Below are 21,951 nucleotides of genomic sequence, written 5' to 3'. Positions count from 1 at the left end.
AGGGCTTTTATTTCAGAATTTCATCAGTAGCAGCAACAGAGGTCACATGGGGGAAAGTTGCCTTTTACTCGGCGGTGTCCCAGAGAAGGGAAAATGATAAAACTAGAGGACATGAATTGAGGTCTTAGGAGTAAAGTCAGAAAATTATGTTTCATGGAGAGGTGGTTGATGCCTGGAATGCTATTCTGAGGGAGGTGGTGGAGAAAAAAATGATGACAGAATTCAAAAAGGCATGGGATGAACACAAAGCATCTTTAAGTAGAAAATTAATGGTATAAAAATCATGGCTGTACGTGTGTTTATATGTCATGTGACGCTTAGATGGCAACTCTGGCTGTGAAGAGCTAAGACCAGTGGGCAAGCTTGTATGGTCTGGGTCCCATTTATTGCAAACCGGTTTAGGATGGGCTGGAGTGGGCTTTGATTGAAATTCCAGTAATTTGAAATGTGAGGACGGGGCCAGGCATACTTTACTGTTGGTGTCCTGCAAATTACAAGACAGATTTGGATAGGCTGGAGTGGGCTTTGAAGGCAACTTCAGTACTTGGAACCTAAGGACAGGGTTGGGCTGACTTCTATGGTCCGTGTCACAGAAATGGCAAGAGAGACAATGATCAAGTATTTTATATCACATTCATTTTTTTTTGTATAATCAGGAGTTGATAATGAGTGTGCTTGCTGGGCAGACTAGATGGACCATTCAGTTCTTTTTCTACCATTATTAATATCATACTATACTAGCTGGCTTTATCATCTCACCTTTTTGCTCCTCTACTCTAAACAGTAGAATTAGGCTCTAAGTATTTGATATATGAATAAAATGTGATCTTTTCATGACAAAGATGCTGATAAATTCCATCTTTTATTTTCAGCAGATCAGTTACACCTCAATGAATCTTGTCATGAGCGACACAGTTGAGTTTCCTTATTTCTACCGAACTGTCCCCAGTGAGCTGCACCTCTGTGCTGGGATAGTCAAATTATTGAAGCATTTTGGCTGGACCTGGGTTGGTATCGTTGCATCCAATGATGAAAACAGCATGAGGGCTGTGCAGATCCTGAGAAAAGGGATTGAGCAGAGTGGAGGTTGCATTGAATTCATAGAAACCTTTAGTCAGTCCAGTTCTCTGCTGTTTCAAAATATGGAAAATATTTCTGAGATCATCCATAAATCTTCAACTAAGGTGATTATTTTATATTGTAATAAAGACTACACAGAGATTGTAAGGCATACATCTATTTGGGAAGCACCTGGAAAACTCTGGATCATCACAACTGAAAGGGAATTTTTCTTCCCCGCATACTATGTTGATAAAAAAAACACTTTAGCTTTTACAGTGGGAAAGAAACTTATTCCAAATTTTCACAAATTTGTCCGTGAGGTGAATCCTGCCATGTTTCCTAATGATTCATTGACAGAGATGTGGTGGAAGGACCTGTGCAACAACCAGTGCCCCAAGAGCATCCAGAGATCCTGCAGCAATGAGGAAACATTTGCCTACATCTTACACTGTGATGTCATAAACTCTGCTGACAGCTATAATGTATACAATGCTGTGTACAGCCTTGCATATGCACTGCATGGCATGATCACTTCTAGATCTGGAAATACCACATTATGGAGTGGAGAAAATGAGAGTATTTTTGATTTCTTGCCATGGAAGGTAATTTCCTATGTTAGAAGAATGTTATTGTCAGAAAGAAGCGATGCTATATGGTTGCACAGTGTGTAAGGGAAGCAGGATGCAGTGAAGTCTATATGCTCACACAGATGCTTCATGTCAAACATCATGAATATGCAGCTAATTGCAAAGATAAAGGCATGGTTCTTTTATTTTTCAAGCTAGTAAATTGTGGAATTCTATACCTATACAAATTAAATTCGGTTGATTTCTGGCTATTTATAATTCTTTTACAACAAAAGACTCCAGATATTATAAACAAATTTCTCTTTATTGACACAACAGTGTCAGACAACAACACTCTACAATATTATAACATTTACTCATTCACTCACATGCATACGTCAGTCACCCTTCAAATCTACTGATTACTATACTAACAGTGAAACTGTAATATTGTTATAAAGTATAACACAATACTGCCAAAGAATACAATGCATTCATTTAAACCTGGTATTGTAATCGTGCCTTAATCCAGCATGCCAGTTAAAATAGTGTCCACCACTAAGTCCTTCTTTTTGTGGCGTTCAAAGTGACAAATCATCCGCTGGATCCGGCATACTCAGATACAACACCATGTGAGTATTTTTCAAGTTGATAACTCCCAATGCTTTCATGATGTAATAAAATCGGCAGTAGAGCAAAGTCGGGTGACTGATGAAATGCATCCACAGCAATTGCCACTTCATGGTATTTTAACTGGCATGCTGGATTAAGGCGCGATTACAATACCAGGTTTAAATGAATGCATTGTATTATTTGGCAGTATTGTGTTATACTTTATAACAATATTACAGTTTCACTGTTAGTATAGTAATCAGTAGATTTGAAGGGTGACTGACGTATGCATGTGATTGAATGAGTAAATGTTATAATACTGCAGAGTGTTGTTGTTTGACACTGATGTGTCAATAAAGAGAAATTGGTTTATAATATCTGGAGTCTTTTGTTGTAAAAGAATTTATTGTTGACTCTGGTTGAGGTATATTTTCCCCTAAGTTAAGATAGTTATTTATAATTCTACAAAGGTTTGAAGATTTATCTTTTTAATAAGTATTTGAATGAATAATTTTGTAGGGCTTGCTAGCTTCTACTGTAAATGTGAATTTTTGAAATTATGTGACCTGCTTAGATTCTGTATGGATACTAGCAGGATATAAATATCTTGAATAGAATAGAATAGAGATATAGTCTTGGAAATTTTAACATTCTAATAAGTTGGCATTAAATCACCATTTTGTCTTATGTTTTGCATGCTCAGTGATATCAAGTTGAAGGACTATCAGGCTCATTTTTGAAAGAGAAGGACATCCATCTTTCGACATAAATCGGAAGATGGACGTCCTCACAGAAACGCAGTGGCGTTCCAAGGGGCGCTGACACCCGGGGCGGATCGCCGATGCACCCTGCCCCCCATGCAGCGCGACCCCCATGATGAAGGGACACCCCCCACCCCGGCGAAAGAACCCCCCCGGGTGCACGCCGCTGGGGGGGTGCCGCGCGCCAGTCAGCGTTGTTCGTTTCCATGCTCCCTCTGCCCCGGAACAGGTTCTGTTCCAGGGCAGAGGGAGCATGGAAACGAACAACGCTGACTGGCGCGCGGCACCCCCCCCAGCGGTGTGCGCCCAGGTCGGACCGCCCCACCGTCCCCCCCTTGGTACGCCACTGCAGAATCATCCAAATTGGTATAATCGAAACCCAGTTTTGGATGTCTCCAACTGCAGTCCGTCACAAGGACGTCCAAATTTCAAGGGGGCGTGTCGGTGACGTAGCGAAGGCGGGACTTGGGTGTGCCTAACAGTTGGACGTCTTTGACCCATAATCGAAAAAAGCAAGGACATCCCTGAAAAACACTTGGATATTTTCACCTGGATATGTTTTTATTACAAATAAGGCACAAAAAGGTGCCCAAAATGACCAGATGACCACTGGAGGGAATCGGGGATGACCTCCCCTTACTCCCCCAGTGGTCATTAACCCCTTCCCACCCTCAAAAAACATCTTTAAAAATATTATGTGCCAGCCTCAGATGTCATTCTCAGGTCCATGACAGTGCATGCAGGTCCCTGGAACAGTTTTAGTAGGTGCAGTGCACTTCAGACAGGCGGACCCAGCCCCATCCTCCCCTACCTGTTATGTTTGTGGAGGAAACAGCAATTCCTCCAAAACCCACCACAAACCCACTCTACCCACATCTAGGTGCCCCCTTCACCCTTAAGGTCTATGGTAGTGGTGTACAGTTGGGGGTAGTGGGGTTTGGGGGGTTCAGCACACAAGGTAAGGGAGCTATGTACCTGGGAGCAATTTCTGAAGTCCACTGCAGTGCCCCCTAGGGTGCCCAGTTGGTGTCCTGGCATGTCAAGAGGACCAGTGCACTACAAATGTTGGCTCCTCCCATGAACAAATGGCTTGCATTTGGACGTTTTTGACATGGACGTCTTTGATTTTGAAAGTCAGAAACGTCCATGTCTAGGAACGTCCAAATCTAGGGACGTTCAAATTTAAGGATTTGGACGTCTCTGATGGTAATTTCAAAATGAAAGATGGACGTCCATCTTTTTTTGAAAATACGGGTTTCCCCGCCGCTGGATTTGGACGTTTTGCAAAGATGTCCAAATCGCAACTTGGACGCTCCTTTCGAAAATGCACCTCCACATGTGCATGATCTGATAGTGTGATATTTTCAATACTGGAGTGGCATGTTTTATCTAAAAGGGAGCTGGATATCAAAAATAATCTATTCTGGCATATAAATTGTGTGGTGAGGAATAAAATGAATAATCCTTCTCATTATTATGCATAAGGCACCAGGGGCACCTTTTACCAAGCTGTGGCAAAGGGGGGCCGTTGCTGGCATTGATGCATCTTTTACACATGCTCCAAGGCCCCCTTTTACAGCAAAAGGGGGTAAAAGGGAAGTCTCTCCTTCATACAGGGAATGGCCATGCAGCAAGTAAAACACTTGCCAAACAGCCATTTTGGGGGGAGCCCTTACCGCCACTCATTGAGGTGGCAGTAAGGGCTCCCATGTTAACACGGCTCCAAGGAGATCGAGAGAGATAGGTCTGAGCCTGGGCGGGATGAGTAAAAAAAGTGAGACTACAGGGGTGGTGAGTAAGAGAGAGAGATGGAGAAGGAGCAGAAGATGAATGGGACTAGGCAGGACCACTGAAAGGTTACCATGAAGATCAGAATGCAATTTCTTGCTTTCAGACCCAGGCTTCGGGAGATAAATGCTCACTTTGTTTTTTTTTGTTTTCCTGCATGAATATGAATCACTTACGACAACTGCAGAAAGGACTTTATACATCCTGATGCGCTGGTGTGGTATAATATTAAGATAGGTGTGGAGAGGGTTCATCAAAAGTGAAAAGAAGGAATATGGAGAAGCTGATAAAGATAAGGCAGAATTTCTTAACAAATATTTCTGTTCTGACTGGGAGCAGGATTACAAACACAAATAGGAATGGAGGGGTGGTAGCCCACGAATGACTTTCAGAGGACTGTATTCATGAGGAACTGGCTAAACCAGGGTGGACAAAGTGATGGGTACTGAAGGAACTTAGTTCTTGTAGCTCCACTGACTGACCTTTTCAGTGTTTCTGTAGAGTTGGGAGTGGTCCCAGAGGACTTAAGAAGAGCAGATGTGGAACTAAGAAAGAGATTGGGAACTACAGGCCAGTAAGCCTGACTTTTTGTAATAAGTAATTTAATCGAAATGCTTTTGGAATCCAATGGATTACAAGACCCGAGGCAAAAAGGTTTCAGTAGAAGTAGGTATTGTTAGACAAATCTAATTAATTTCTTTGACTGAGTGACCAGACAGTTGGATTGAGGGAGAGCACTAGATACAGTATATTAAAATTTTAGCAAAGCCTTTGACATAGTTCCATAAAAACGACTAATAAATAAGATAATTACCCTTGCTATGGGTTCTAAAGCAGGGGTGTAGCCAGATCCAATTTTGGGTGGGCCTGGGCCCAAGATGGGTGGGCAGAAGAACCCCACTCCATCCCATAGGTGATTTGGTCTCTCCTCTCACCTGCATGCCATATGGTCTCTCAAATATCCCTCCTTTCCTACACACCTTTTAAATTTCAGATTTTCAGTGAGAAGCAACTAATACACACTACTCATGTAGGCCCCACATCCTTCCCACTGATGCAGCTTCCTGTTTCCACATAGGCGGGAATACATCAGAGGGTAGGCTGTGGGGCCAGTGTAAGCAGTATGTATCAGTCGCTGCTTCCTGTAGGCGAAGATCTGCTATTTATAAAGTATACAGGAGGGACAGTTGTTGGGAGTTTTCAGCTTGGGAATCTCTGCCAGCCACATCATAGGTGTGCTGCTACTGGTGGGCCTGAGCTCAAAGTGGGTGGGCCTGGGCCCACCCAAGCCCACCCTTGGCTACGCCACTGTTCTAAAGTGACTTCCTGGGTTAGAAACTGGTTGAGAGGAATGTGACAGAGGGTAGTGGTAAATGGAGCTTGTTCTGAGGAAAAGGATTTTACCAGCGGTGTGCCCAGTGGTAAATCTCTTCTTTATACTTGTAAATTTATTAGGCATGTACAGTTATTGTTTGGAAGAAAGTTAATGTGCAACTAATTAGGGCATTTGCACTTTCCATATTTTTTAACAAACCAGAAGAAAAAAATGCTACTTTGAATCAAATCCATATTCATTGCATTTATTTTCAGTTCAGACACAGCCCAAGCGATGGGAGAGGTTGGACAAACCAGAGCCTGCTTGAGAAAAGGAGAAGGCAGAAGCATAAGGCACTTCTGCAGTTTTGCAATAACTTTGACAAGCAACTAAATAAGCCTATGCTAATAATTCTTCCCTCAAAATCCATAGGTAGTGATGTCCTCAGCACCTAAGTAGGAAAGTCCTCGGAGAGAGAGGTGCTAGCTTAAGCTCTGAAACTCATTGCTGGAGCAAGTAGAAAAAAAAATAGTTAATGTAGCTGTTTTTAAAAAAGGTCTGAATAAACTCCTGGAGGAAAAGAATGCTGGGCTAGATACACCCTTGGTCTGGTCCAGTAGAGTAACTCTTATGTCCTTATGATCTATTTCCAGCAGTAGCATTAGCAGGGAGGAACCAAGAAAATAGTCTACATCTGCAGAAACTTATTAGAATTCTAAGAGAGATTGTTGTAAAGAAGAGAGTATGAACATCTGCAGCTTCTTGTGCACCTATGAAAGACTAATTTTTTGTTGCTATGTCCACATAGAGGTGAAGGAAGACAGAGAAGCAACACAGGTTGATGGAACAAGAGACCAGCAACATGTAAAGTCAACAGAGTGGAGCAGGAGGTAACCACTACTGTTTGCTGAGAAGGTCATAGAGAAGCTTTTGGCAGATATAGATTTTGATGGATCCTCATTTCAGGAATTTCGATCAGAAGCATCAGATATTGACACTGTGTTTGCTGAGGATGGTCTGCAAAATGTGGGTGCTAGCATGCTAAGTGGTAAAGAAGACCCCCCCTTCAAAAAAAACATGTAAGGTATTGGAATAATGTGAATGATGCAATTGGCTGTTAATCTTCTGTCCTTTCCTCAGACCCAGTACCAGTAAAACATCAGCAAAACCACCAGCAGAGGAAGCATCACAAACCATTAGATGTGTGAGGTATTTTTAAGGTTTATGGTTTCTTCAACTTGATATATTGCACTTCCTGACAGGCAGAAACATTACATCAAACTATGCAAAAATAACACAATTACAATGGAAGGAAAGAGAAATGAAAGAAAAGAAGAAATGTAGTCTAAGCCAATCTGCTCTCAGCTGACTGAAGCACCGCATTATGAATCAACGAGGAACTCATCCTTTTCATCTCCAATGGTTTGCAATGCTCTTCCATCATAGTCAAGACTATCATTTGCTTATTTTGAAATCCAGCTTAAAACACATTATTTTGAATTAGCTAATGGTATGGGGTGACAGGGAGACTGGGAACTCAGCAGCCTCTTAATTTATTGTGATCTTATGCATGTTCTGTTTGAATGAGTACTGTTCTATCGATTTTATGGTGTTCTTTTCAATGATTTTATTTTGGATTTCATGTTTTTATGTTCATTTCATTTTTTTTACACACATCCGCTACGCGTTTTGGAAAAGTTTCTTGCGTGTGGCACTAGCCGGGAGGTTAATGGCATTGTACGTGCGCTGACAATTATTGCCCGGTTAACGCATGAGACCTTACCGCTGTCAATAGGTGGCAGTAAGGTTTCAGGCACCAAATTAATGTGTGCCAATTTTCATTTTGATGTACGTCCATTTTTGACCCCCCCCCCCCCCAAGAAAGGTCTGAAAAATGGACCTGCGCGCATCCAATACACGCATCTACACCAGTGCAGGCCATTTTTCAGAGCACCTTAGTAAAAGGACCCCAGAAACAATAAATATAAACCATTTATATAAATTAAACGTTTATTGAAATAAAACAGTGCACACTACCCACCAGATTCTATATATGGGACTAAAATTATGTATGCAATTTTGGTGATCAAATTGTACATGTAACTTAATTAACAATCATTCAGCACCAATAATTACATGCTAGCAAGCAATTAACAACACTAATTGTCAATAATTAGAATTCATACGCACAGTTGCTTAGTGTATTTTATAAAGTAATGCTCATAAATTCTACCATGCAGATCTCAAAAGGGGGATAAGCAAGGGTGGATCATGTGCGTTTCTAAAATTTATATGCAGTGTTATAGAATATACCTGCTCTGCGCCTAAGTTAGGTGTAGGAATTAACAGCAAGTTTTACTTGACGTAAATGGCAATGCCTATATTTAGTCACAGGGACAGGCATTAAGCATAGTCTAAAAATGTGCTGAACTTATAACACTAGCCAGCTTATAATCGAACGAGAAAAACGCCCAAGTTCCGACCTAAATCGGGAGATGGGCATTTATCTCACAAAAACGAATAACGCGGTATAATCAAAAGCCGAATTTGGGACGCTTTCAACTGCACTCCGTCGCGGATGCGGACAAAGTGGACGGGGGCGTGTCGAAGGCGTGTCGAAGGCGGAACTGGGGCGTGGTTATCACCCGAACAGAGATGGGCGCCCTTCGCCGATAATGGATGCGTTTGTAGCTAGAATTTAGGGCACTTTTCCTGGACCCTGTTTTTTCACGAATAAGGCCCCAAAAAGTGCCCTAAATGACCAGATTACCCCCAGAGGGAATCGGGGATGACCTCCCCTGACTCCCCCAGTGGTCACTAACCCCCTCCCACCACAAAAAAATGATGTTTCACAACTTTTTATTTTCACCCTCAAATGTCATACCCTCCTCCCAGGCAGCAGTATGCAGGTCCCTGGAGCAGTTGTTAGGGGGTGCAGTGGACGTCAGGCAGGTGGACCCAGGCCCATCCCCCCTACCTGTTACAATTGTGCTGCTTAATGCTTATTAGTCGTCCAACCCCCCCAAACCCACTGTACCCACATGTAGGTGCCCCCCTTCACCCCTTAGGGCTATAGTAATGGTGTAGACTTGTGGGCAGTGGGTTTTGAGGGGGATTTGGGGGGCTCAACACACAATGGAAGGGTGCTATGCACCTGGGAGCTCTTTTACCTGTTTTTTTTGTTTTTAAAAAGTGCCCCCTAGGGTGCCCGGTTGGTGTCCTGGCATGTGAGGGGGACCAGTGCACTACGAATCCTGGCCCCTCCCACGAACAAATGCCTTGGATTTATTCGTTTTTGAGCTGGGCGCTTTCATTTTCCATTATCGCTGAAAAGCAAAAACGCCCAGCTCACACATTGGCGAATAAAACATGGGCGTCTATTTTTTATCGAACATACGGTTCGGTCCGCCCCTTCACGGACCCGTTCTCGGAGATTAACGCCCATGGAGATAGGCGTTTCTGTTCCATTATGCCCCTCTAGGTGTATTCTATAAATAGCGCCTTAAGTTGGCACAATTTATAGAATACTGCTAGGCATATTTTTTCAGCGCTGATTTTTTTTAGGTGTGATAAATAAAATCTAGCCCTACACGTACATCATAAACACTATCAATGGTAATGACACCATGACAAGGGACCTTCTTCAATATAAGCTCCACCCTAATATTGCTTCAAAGAAGATGTTCCATTCAATGTGGAAACTCAAAAGAGTAAAACCTTTCTTCTCAAGGGATATATTTCGCAGTCTGGTACAATCAATGGTGCTAAGTCATCTAGACTACTGCAATGCACTTTATTCTGGCTGTAAAGAGCAAATTATCAAGAAACTTCAAACAGCCCAAAACACTGCAGCCAGACTCATATTTGGTAAAACAAAATACGGAAGTGCCAAACCCCTAAGAGAAAAGCTACATTGGCTTCCACTCAAAGAACGTATTACGTTCAAGGTCTGCACTCTGGTTCATAAAATCATTCACGGAGATGCCCCGGCCTACATGTCAGACCTCATTGACCTGCCACCCAGGAACGCTAAAGGATCAGCATGCACATTCCTGAATCTTCACTTCCCCAGCTGTAAAAGACTAAAATACAGATTAACACATGCGTCCAGCTTTTCCTACATGAGCACGCAGCTGTGGAATGCATTGCCATTTGACGTGAAAACAATGTGTGACCTAATCAACTTTCGGAAATCACTGAAGACTTATCTCTTCAACAAGGCATACCACATTGATCCATCATAGGAACTGTAACGCATCACCGCTCACCTGATATTCCGAATGTGATCTCTCTATACCTGATTTCTTAATTCTATTATATCATCCATGTTCTTTATGTAATACCAATTGTATCTTTTACTCTGGAGTGGCGATTGCCATGACGGAACATTGTAAGCCACATTGAGCCTGCAAATAGGTGGGAAAATGTGGGATACAAATGCAACAAATAAATAAATAAATACAATGAAAACATGTCCATTAAATCGTGAGCAGACTGCATGTGCTTGAAGTTAGGAGTGTATCCCTGCAGTGAGCTGCACTAATAAACATCTTTCTCTTTTTCGTTAGCTTCATCATTATCTGAAGAACCTCCACTTTAAGAATGTTCTGGGTGAGGAACTCTTTTTTGATGAGAATGGTGATCTTGCCATTGGTTATGACATTATACAGTGGGGGAAATAAGTATTTGATCCCTTGCTGATTTTGTAAGTTTGCCCACTGACAAAGACATGAGCAGCCCATAATTGAAGGGTAGGTTATTGGTAACAGTGAGAGATAGCACATCACAAATTAAATCCGGAAAATCACATTGTGGAAAGTATATGAATTTATTTGCATTCTGCAGAGGGAAATAAGTATTTGATCCCCCACCAACCAGTAAGAGATCTGGCCCCTACAGACCAGGTAGATGCTCCAAATCAACTCGTTACCTGCATGACAGACAGCTGTCGGCAATGGTCACCTGTATGAAAGACACCTGTCCACAGACTCAGTGAATCAGTCAGACTCTAACCTCTACAAAATGGCCAAGACCAAGGAGCTGTCTAAGGATGTCAGGGACAAGATCATACACCTGCACAAGGCTGGAATGGGCTACAAAACCATCAGTAAGACGCTGGGCGAGAAGGAGACAACTGTTGGTGCCATAGTAAGAAAATGGAAGAAGTACAAAATGACTGTCAATCGACAAAGATCTGGGGCTCCACGCAAAATCTCACCTTGTGGGGTATCCTTGATCATGAGGAAGGTTAGAAATCAGCCTACAACTACAAGGGGGGAACTTGTCAATGATCTCAAGGCAGCTGGGACCACTGTCACCACGAAAACCATTGGTAACACATTACGACATAACGGATTGCAATCCTGCAGTGCCCGCAAGGTCCCCCTGCTCCGGAAGGCACATGTGACGGCCCGTCTGAAGTTTGCCAGTGAACACCTGGATGATGCCGAGAGTGATTGGGAGAAGGTGCTGTGGTCAGATGAGACAAAAATTGAGCTCTTTGGCATGAACTCAACTCGCCGTGTTTGGAGGAAGAGAAATGCTGCCTATGACCCAAAGAACACCGTCCCCACTGTCAAGCATGGAGGTGGAAATGTTATGTTTTGGGGGTGTTTCTCTGCTAAGGGCACAGGACTACTTCACCGCATCAATGGGAGAATGGATGGGGCCATGTACCATACAATTCTGAGTGACAACCTCCTTCCCTCCGCCAGGGCCTTAAAAATGGGTCGTGGCTGGGTCTTCCAGCACGACAATGACCCAAAACATACAGCCAAGGCAACAAAGGAGTGGCTCAGGAAGAAGCACATTAGGGTCATGGAGTGGCCTAGCCAGTCACCAGACCTTAATCCCATTGAAAACTTATGGAGGGAGCTGAAGCTGCGAGTTGCCAAGCGACAGCCCAGAACTCTTAATGATTTAGAGATGATCTGCAAAGAGGAGTGGACCAAAATTCCTCCTGACATGTGTGCAAACCTCATCATCAACTACAGAAGACGTCTGACCGCTGTGCTTGCCAACAAGGGTTTTGCCACCAAGTATTAGGTCTTGTTTGCCAGAGGGATCAAATACTTATTTCCCTCTGCAGAATGCAAATAAATTCATATACTTTCCACAATGTGATTTTCCGGATTTAATTTGTGATGTGCTATCTCTCACTGTTACCAATAACCTACCCTTCAATTATGGGCTGCTCATGTCTTTGTCAGTGGGCAAACTTACAAAATCAGCAAGGGATCAAATACTTATTTCCCCCACTGTATGCCCAGTCTTTCTACCCGATGGGACACGGAGTAATGAAATTGTTGGAAGTTATAAACCTTATGCTCCACCAGAGCAGGAATTTACTATCTATGAAAAGGTGATGACGTGGGACAGCACATTCACTGAGGTCAGATTTAAATTCAATTTAAACTCCTTGTTCTGGCATGAGGCTGAGAAGGTTAGGGCTCTTCAGCTTGGAGAAAAGGCGGCTGACGGCGGAGTAGAGCGGACAGATGTGAAGCGTTTGTTTACACTTTCAAACAACAACAAAATCAGGGGACACAAGGTGATGCTAGAATATGGTAGATTTAGAACAAATAGGAGAAAGGTTTTCTTTACTCAGCGTGTAGTTAGACTCTGGAACTCGTTGCCGGAGAATGTAGTAACAGCAGCTGGCCTTACGGAATTTAAAGGGGGTTTAGACAGATTCCTGAGGGAAAGGTCCATTGAACATTATTAATTTGAGGGGGGGGGGGGGGGGGTTGCCGGGTTCTTGAAGCCTGGATAGGCCGCTGTTGGAGACAGGATGCTGGGCTTGATGAACCCTTGGTCTTTTCCCAGTATGGTGGTGCTTATGTACTTATTTAAGGCCCTTCCCTTATGCACCCCCCTTACCTCACTACTCTCATTTCTTCCTACAACCTTTCTCATCTTCTCCATTTTCTCTTTGCCTCCCACCTTTCTATCCCTCTGGTCTATTTGTCTCATCTGCCCTCCCAACCCTCTGTTCTCAGGAATTATTGTTTTTTTTTTAAGCCACCTGTTTAAACTATCCTTTCCCTTTTTATACTCTCTGAGGTCCAGGATTGGAGCCGCAGTCTACTTAATTTACTAAATTTACTAAAATTAATTTAATTTTTACTCTAATTTGATTTTCATCATTTTATTTTATTTTAATGCTCTTTTTTCTTCTTTACTTTCCTTGTATTTTGTAGTTTCTTTCCTCCTGTTTTTATTTGACTGTAGTACACTGCTCAACTTCGGGTGGCCTTTATAGAATCTAGGGCATTATGTATGTTGCTATAAAACATGTCAAAATACCATACACAGATCACAAAATACTGCTCACTAATACTGATGTCTCAACAACCGAAACTGGCAGTACTGTAGTGTCTATATTGAAAAGGGGGGAAAGTCTCAACTGTTGCGGCAACAAATAAAAAAAAATCAGTTGCACGCAAAAAAAGTCATCATCGACTGAAAACCCCCCGTAACTTTCTAATGTTTTAATTCTTTTTATTATTCTTAAATCTGTTCATGCATCATTTTCTCTTAAATCACAATTTTTTATAGCGTGCACAAATACACTTATCTTATATGCTCCAGCTTGCTTGTTGATTCCAACCATAGGCGCCCGGTATAAGAGGCTTGGGGAGGCTAAGCCTCCCCAGCTGCAGCAGTAAAGGGTCAGGCGTCCGGTGGGGGTTTTGGCCGGCCGCCCGCCCATTTGTCTGCATTTCTGGGTGGGCGAGCGGCGCCGTAGGTCTCCCCTTACTTACTATCTGCCCCGCGCCATCTTTAATTTACCTCCGTCCACTCCCAGGCTGCGGCAGCCACGTCATTTCAAAGCCCACCCTGCATGTCTCTATTCTTCCCTCGGGACGTGAGTTCGTTCCACGGAGTCCCGCCCTCTGACATCATTTCCTCGAGGGCGGGACTCTGCGGAACGAACTCACATCCCGAGGGAAGAATGGAGACGTGCAGGGCGGGCTTTGAAATGACGTGGCCGCCGCAGCCTAGGAGTGGACGGAGGCAAATTAAACATGGCGTGGGGCAGATAGTAAGTAAGGGGAGACTCACGGTGAGTGTCTCTGTGCCTTTGATTTGGAGGGATATATTGCTTGTGAGATTTTATTGATGGAGGCAGGAAGGGTCCGTGATTTCTGGAACAGAAAGTAGGGGCATGGCCTGCCACTGATGAGAAGTCTCTTAGCCTCCTGCAGTTGCCAGATTGCAAATTGCCTTCTATCTGGAGAAGCATTTGTGAGTCAATAGCTAAGCCCTGCCTGTGTTGCATAGCCAGGGGCTCTCAGTTCATGCTACACATATAGTCCTACTGGGAAAAATGGGAGATTGTGATTTTACAATTCCTGAAGCAGATATTACAGTCCTTGGTATGACATGGCTTTGAAAATATTTGTTGACATTGTCAGAATAAAAAAAAATAACCTTGAGGAGCTGAAAAGCACTTGTGCCCAGCTACACATCTTGGACAGTGCAGTAGAGTGTATTTGTTTATGTCAAAATTGACCTTCAGAACTCTACCATCTATTAAAACTGTAGACACTGTACTTCCTCTCCCCTTCTTTATTTCCTCCCCTGCTGGAATACTGGATCAGTCCCCATGGGAAAGTTTCCCAAAATTTAACTGCAGCCATTATAAACTTTGGAAGAATCCTAGAAAGGCTCATGCTTTCTAAAGGCATCGATTTTCTCTCCACCATACAGAATTCATTCTCCATCCTACAGCATATTCACTGCTGAAGTAGTTGCTTTAGTTGAGCTGTTCAGTTTCTCTAAAATGAGCAAAATGAACACTAAAATTACTTGGTGTGATTGTGTCCTGCCTTAAGCAATGCATGTTTTACTGAGAGGAGCAGAGCTGGTGAGAGCATCATGTAAGAACTTGGTTTTAGGGAAAGCCCCTTAACTGATAGCATATAACTGAGGAACACTCATTTTGATTTAAAAAATATCAATTGTTTTTCAGTGGCATGCATAATAATTTGTTTCCATGAAGTGTTAAGATAGATTTCTCTCTCAGCAACTTATCCATCAGCATTAGCCTTTGAAATTCTACTGCTGAACTCTTAAAAAAAAAAAAGCGCAAACTCTGTGATGTGAAAACAATAGATTTTGTATCCCATCAAACAATGAGAGTTATTTCCTTTTTTTTCCAGGACAGCTTGTCCTCATCATTTTTTTTACCCCATTGCATCGATGAACTTCTGGTTCTCACTTCCCAGTTCAATCCATTAAGTATACCAAGACTACACACACACACACGATTGCAAAGAAATAAAACCACATTAAACATGAATTAGGGTGTTTTGTGGCTCTACATGAGAATTGTGATATTATAATCCCTTGTTTCATATTGTTGACGGTCTGCATTTTCCGTATGGGTGGTATATTGGTGTATTAGGTTCTGCCCAGTGTAATATTTATGGTACAGTAAGGTTCTGAGTGTGTTTTTGGACAAAGTTGTGCATAGTGTTTTGCAGTTGAGCGATTGTGGTTAGTATATGCTTTGAGCAACCACTTTATTCTTTGACATATACATATCTAATATCTAAATTTAATAAAAGGTATTGTGACTTTTATTTTTATTTATTTATTTTTTCTGTGTGTTATCAGACAATTATGGATTTAAGCTCCACCCCTGGCCCCACCCCTAACCCCGCCCCTTTAGCCTCCCCAAACAGTTAGGGCCACCGACCGCCTATGATTCCAACGGTCCCATTTTGGTATTCTTCCTCAGGGAACCATATCGCAAGACATTCGTTGATAGCTAATGCTTCATGCTGGAGATTTCATTAGCTATCAACGAATGTCTTGCGGTATGGTTCCCTGAGGAAGAATACCGAAACAGGACTGTTGGAATCAATACGCAAGCTGGAGCATATAAGATAAGTGTATTCGTGCACTCTATAAAAATTGTGATTTAAGAGAAAATGATGCATGAACAGATTTAAGAATAATAAAAAGAATTAAAACATTAAAAAGTTACGGGGGGTTTTCAGTCGATGATGACTTTTTTTGCGTGCAACTGATTTTTTTTTTGAGTTGTTGCCGCAACAGTTGAGACTTTTCCCCCTTTTCAATATAGGCACTACAGTACTGCCAGTTTTGGCTATAAAACATATCACAATGTTGAAAAGACGATTAAAAACAAACACAACTAGGTACCCAAATATTGGAACCTAGGACCCCTATTTTCAACTAAGCAGCCTAACCTTTCAGGTTCAAATTCAACTAAATTTATGCACCTACAACAAAGATATGCAGGTAAAAAATATTTATTTTTGATTTCCTGTGTGGTTTACTAGATTTTTTTTGTTTTATTCAGGGTTTTGATTTTTTTTATTTCCATTTAGTCTACTGTATTGTTTACTAGATTTATTGTCTTATTCAGGGTTTTGATTTTTTTTTTAACATTTCTAGTTCAATGTCATCAATAGTTTGCCTATTGTACAATAGTCTGCAATGTTATTCAAATATTACACAGTATTGTTCAAATAATGTGCCCTATCTCTCCAAATTATACACTACAGACTAAGGGCCCTGTTTACTAAGCTGCATTATTGACACATTAGCATTTTTAGCATATATATATATATATATATATATATATATATATATACACAGTGCAATCCACTTAAGTGCAAGGGTCTGGGACCAAAGAAATTAATGCAGTTAACCGGAGCGTGCACTTAACCATTGTGACCCAAAGAAGCTTGACATCTGATAAACATATGTACAGTACTATTTATTATACGTACAGTATACAGTCTCCGTTAACTGATGTTAGGCTTACTTGAAGTAATCAGTCATAGTCCTCTGTACACTCTTGTGTCTGTGAGTTCCATAGACTACATCTGCCAGACAGTAAAAACTATCATAGCACTGATATCCAGTGGCCTCCAGATAGGCCCGCACAGTGTTGAGACTCTCCAGCGCTCTTGCAAAAGTGACAGGAGGTTGTTGAATTTCGTCACCATGTGCCTCGCTGCTCATTTCATCATCTGTTTCATCATCAGCCGTTGCCTGCCTGTAGGCACTTATCTCGATATCAGTGCTGTCGTCAGATGTTTGTAGATCGTAATCAACAGCTACGTAGTGATGAAACTCCTCTTCAGTAACACCGGCTGGGATGTCAATAGCCTGTTCAACTGATGCATTTGCAACAGCTGCATCTGTTTCTTCCCTCTCCATATCCTTAACAAAGCTTGCCCGTTTGTAGCAGTTCACAATGGTTGCCTGTGTAACATGATTCCAGGCTTCTTTCTGCATATGTACGGAATCCAACAGTGATAGATTATGAGCCAGTTCAACAGCATGTTTATCCTTGCCAGACTGGTCATCCATAACGCTCATCAGACGACGTAGCACAAAAGCCCAATAATGTTTTTTGAAATTGGCTATTATGACCTGATCCATAGGTTGGATCAGAGAAGTAGTGTTTGGTGGCAGGAAGACCATCTTGATGTTAGACAGCCTGACATCATTACTGTGTGCAGCACAATTATCACAAAGCAACAAAATCTGACGCTTTTGTGACTGCATTCTAGTGTCTAACTTCTTTAGCCACTACTTCCAAATTTCCCCAGTCACCTATGAATTTGCGTTAGCCTTGTATGACACAGGAAGTCACTTAACATTCTTGAAGCAATGGGGATGTTTGCTCTTTCCAATGACGAGTGGTTCCAACTTCTCACTCACATCCATATTGCAGCAAAGGAGGATCATCAGTCGGTTCTTTGACGTTTTACTTCCTGTACTTTCGGCTTGTTTGAATGCAAGTGTTCCATCAAGATTCGCTCGCCAGTAGAGACCGTTTTGTCAGCATTGAAAATGTCACGAGGTGCAAACTCATTCAAAATGGTAGGAAGAACTGAAACAACCCAATTTTCAGCACCAAAGTCAGCAGCGTCTTGCTTTTCACCATGCTGTTTCTAGAATTTTATGTTGTTCCTCTCCTTCCATCTTTCCAACCATCCAACAGTGGCTTTGAATTCAGTTAATCCAAGACTTTCAGCTGGCTGATTAGCTTTCTCCATAAGCAATGGACCACTGACAGGAAACTGTCTGCTCCTGACTTGAGAAAACCACCGAAGAAGAGCATCTTCTACATCCTCAGCTTTTCCCGCCCGTTTACGTTTCCTGTGTGGATTTGTATTGCTTTGCCAGTCTTCCAGAAGCTGATCTTTCTGCTTCAAGATGCGTGAAATTTGACTGGGATTGACACCATATTTTTTAGCAATAGATGCTTGACTTTGTTTGTTTTCTAATTTTTTAAGAACTTCTATTCGTTCAGCCAGTGTTAAAGTCTTACAGTTGTGCGATGATGACGACGACGACGACGACTCCAGTGTACACTCTAACAACTTTCTTTTGCTTATTCTGCCAAAAACGGGACCGAAGTATGGCATGCAGTTAGAGTGCACGTCAGATAAGCGCATGCTCTAACTGCATGCCGTACTTCGGTCCCGTTTTTGGCAGAATAAGCAAAAGAAAGTTGTTAGAGTGTACACTGGAGTCGTCGTCGTCGTCGTCATCGCGCAACTGTAAGACTTTAACACTGGCTGAATGAATAGAAGTTCTTAAAAAATTAGAAAACAAACAAAGTCAAGCATCTATTGCTAAAGAATATGGTGTCAATCCCAGTCAAATTTCACGCATCTATGTCTATGGGGACAAACTTCAGTATAGCGCACCACTGATAAGTGCAAGATTCGCTTATATGAATGGTTTAAGACCGCTCCTCTGCAGGAAAGACTCTGCATAAGCGCACGCACGGAATATGGAAGCCGATTGGCATGTGACAAAGGGGCGATAAATTTGAAATCTCATTGGTTAACTGCCACAGGTAGAATAAGCAAAAGAAAGTTGTTAGAGTGTACACTGGAGTCGTCATCGTCATCGCGCAACTGTAAGACTTTAACTTTAACTATATATATATATATATATATATATATATATATATATATATATATATATATATATAGGTATCGCTAGCATTAGCATGCGCTAAAAACGCTAGCACACCTTATTTATTTATTTGTTACATTTGTATCCCACATTTTCCCACCTATTTGTAGGCTCAATGTGGCTTACATAGTACCGGAGAGGCCTTTGCAGGCTCCGGTGTGAACAAATACAGGGTGATGTTGTGGTAAGATCAAGTTCATGTGGCACAGTCACATTAGGGAATTGGAGAACGGAAGAGTTGTGTTGTGCCCATTACGAGCTTTAGTTTGGTTGTGTTGCAGAGATAGCGAAGATACATATCTATAGCAGGAGTTCTCCGAGGACAGCAGGCTGATTGTTCTCACACTTGGGTCGATGTCCACGGCAGCCCCAGGAACGGCAATTTTTCAAAGCAAAAATCAACAAAGTTTTGCCAGAGCCTTCTGGTGCGCAGGGCGCATGCATCGTGCATGTGCGGCCGTCTTCCCGCCCATCGCATGAGTGTCCCCACTTAGTTATATCCAAAAGCAAGAAACAACAACTCCAAAGGGGAGGTGGGTGGGTTTGTGAGAACAATCAGTCTGCTGTACTCACACTTGGGGTATCCCTAGCACCCAGGCTCACTCAAAACAACAAAGAAAGGTCAATTGGGCCTAGCAACGGTGAAGACATAACAAGGATTGACCTAAAAACCAGAACATCTAACTGAGAGTGCAGCCTGGAACAAAATAAAAATGGGCCTAGGGGGGTGGAGTTGGATTCTAAACCCCGAACAGATTTTGCAGCACCGACTGTCCAAACCGACTATCGCGTCGGGTATCCTGCTGAAGGCAGTAGTGAGATGTGAATATGTGGATGGATGACCACGTCACAACCTTGCAAATCTCTTCTATAGTGGCTGACTTCAAGTGAGCCACCGACGCTGCCATCGCTCTAACACTATGAGCCGTGACATGACCCTGCAGAGTCAGCCCAGCTTGGGCATAAGTGAAGGAAATGCAATCTGCTAGCGAATTGGAAATGATGCGTTTCCCGACTGCGACTCCCCTTCTGTTGGGATCAAATGAAACAAACATTTGGGCGGACTGTCTGAAGGGGCTTGTCTGCTCCATGTAAAAGGCCAGTGCTCTCTTGCAGTCCAAGGTGTGCAACTGACGTTCAGCAGGGTGGGTATGAGGACAGGGAAAAAATGTTGGCAAGACAATTGGCTGGTTCAGATGGAACTCCGACACCACCTTCGGCAAGAACTTAGGGTACGTGCGGAGGACTACTCTGTTGTGATGAAACTTGAGATAAGGAACATACACTACCAAGGCTTGAAGCTCACTGACTCTACGAGCTGAAGTAATAGCCACCAAGAAAATGACCTTCCAGGTCAAGTACTTCAGATGGCAGGAATTCAGTGGCTCAAAAGGAGGCTTCATCACCTGGGTGAGAATGACATGGATATCCCATGACACTGGTGGATGTTTGACAGGGGGCTTTGACAAAAGCAAACCTCTCATGAAGCAAACAACTAAAGGCTGTCTAGAGATAGGCTTACCTTCTACACGACAATGAAAAGCACTAATTGCACTAAGATGAACCCTTACGGAGTTGGTCTTGAGACCAGACTCTGACAAATGTAGAAGATATTCAAGCAGGGTCTGTGTAGGACAAGAGCGAGGATCTAGGGCCTTGCTATCACACCAGATGGCAAACTTCCTCCATTTGAAAACATAACACTGCTTCGTGGAATCTTTCCTGGAAGCAAGCAAAACCCGGGAGACACCCTCAGAAAGACCCAAGGAAGTGAATTCTATGCTCTCAACATCTAGGCCGTGAGAGCCAGAGACTGGAGGTTGGGATGTAGAAGCACCCCCTTGTTTTGAGTTATGAGGGTTGGAAAACACTCCAATCTCCATGGTTCTTTGGAGGATAACTCCAGAAGAAGAGGGAACCAAATCTGACGCGGCCAGAAGGGAGCAATCAGAATCATGGTTCCGCGGTCTTGCTTGAGTTTCAGCAAAGTTTTCCCCACCAGAGGTATGTGAGGATATACATACAGAAGGCCCATCCTCCAATGAAGGCGTCCGACGCTAGTCTGTCGTGGGCCTGAAGTCTGGAACAGAACTGAGGGACCTTGTGATTGAGCTGAGTGGCAAAAAGATCCACCGAGGGGGTGCCCCACTCTCGGAAGATCTTGTGGACAACGCCCATGTTTAGCGACCACTCGTGAGGTTGCATAATCCTGCTCAACCTGTCGGCCAGACTGTTGTTTATGCCTGCCAGATACGTGGCTTGGAGAAACATGCCATGACGGCGAGCCCAAAGCCACATCTGGATGGCTTCCCGACACAGGGGGCAAGATCCGGTGCCCCCCTGCTTGTTGATGTAGTACATCGCAACCTGATTGTCTGAATTAGGATGATTTGATTGGACAACCGATCTCTGAAAGCCTTTACAGCATTCCAGACCGCTCGCAACTCCAGAAGATTGATCTGAAGACCTTCCTGGAGGGACCAAACTCCCTGAGTGTGAAGCCCATCGACATGAGCTCACCACCCCAGGAGGGATGCATCCATTGTCAGCACTTTTTGTGGCTGAGGAATTTGAAAGGGACGTACCAAGACCAAATTGGGTCGAATTGTCCACCAATGAAGAGAATTGTGAAAATCGGTGGACAGCTGGATTGCATCCTCTAGATCCCCTGCAGCTTGATACCACTGGGAAGCTAGGGTCCATTGAGCTGATCTCATGTGAAGATTGTTGGAATGTAATTGTATTTTACATGCATTGCCTGTCACCTATTATTTCTCTGTGATTACTCTGTGACCTCTGATGTGAATTACTTAGAGAGGTCACACAGCTATGTAACTTCCTGTGGGGGTCAGATGCAGCAGATGCAGCAGAT

The 21,951-nt window shown here is 42.9% G+C and overlaps 1 protein-coding gene across 1 annotated transcript in view; it reads left to right on the top strand.

Annotated features, from left to right (window-relative positions):
• The first annotated feature begins 902 nt into the window (after positions 1-902).
• LOC115464448 (vomeronasal type-2 receptor 26-like) overlaps positions 903-21,951 on the top strand; it is a 35,651-nt gene continuing 14,602 nt past the window's right edge. Inside the window, exons 1-3 of the mRNA XM_030194827.1 lie at positions 903-1,664; positions 10,673-10,773; positions 12,381-12,495. Of these exons, the coding sequence (XP_030050687.1) occupies positions 903-1,664; positions 10,673-10,773; positions 12,381-12,495 (978 nt within the window). The remainder of the gene's footprint in view (positions 1,665-10,672; positions 10,774-12,380; positions 12,496-21,951) is intronic.

Source organism: Microcaecilia unicolor, chromosome 3 (assembly GCF_901765095.1).
Source record: "Microcaecilia unicolor chromosome 3, aMicUni1.1, whole genome shotgun sequence".
NCBI lineage: Eukaryota > Metazoa > Chordata > Amphibia > Gymnophiona > Siphonopidae > Microcaecilia > Microcaecilia unicolor.
This window is presented reverse-complemented; position numbering and strand designations above follow the sequence as displayed.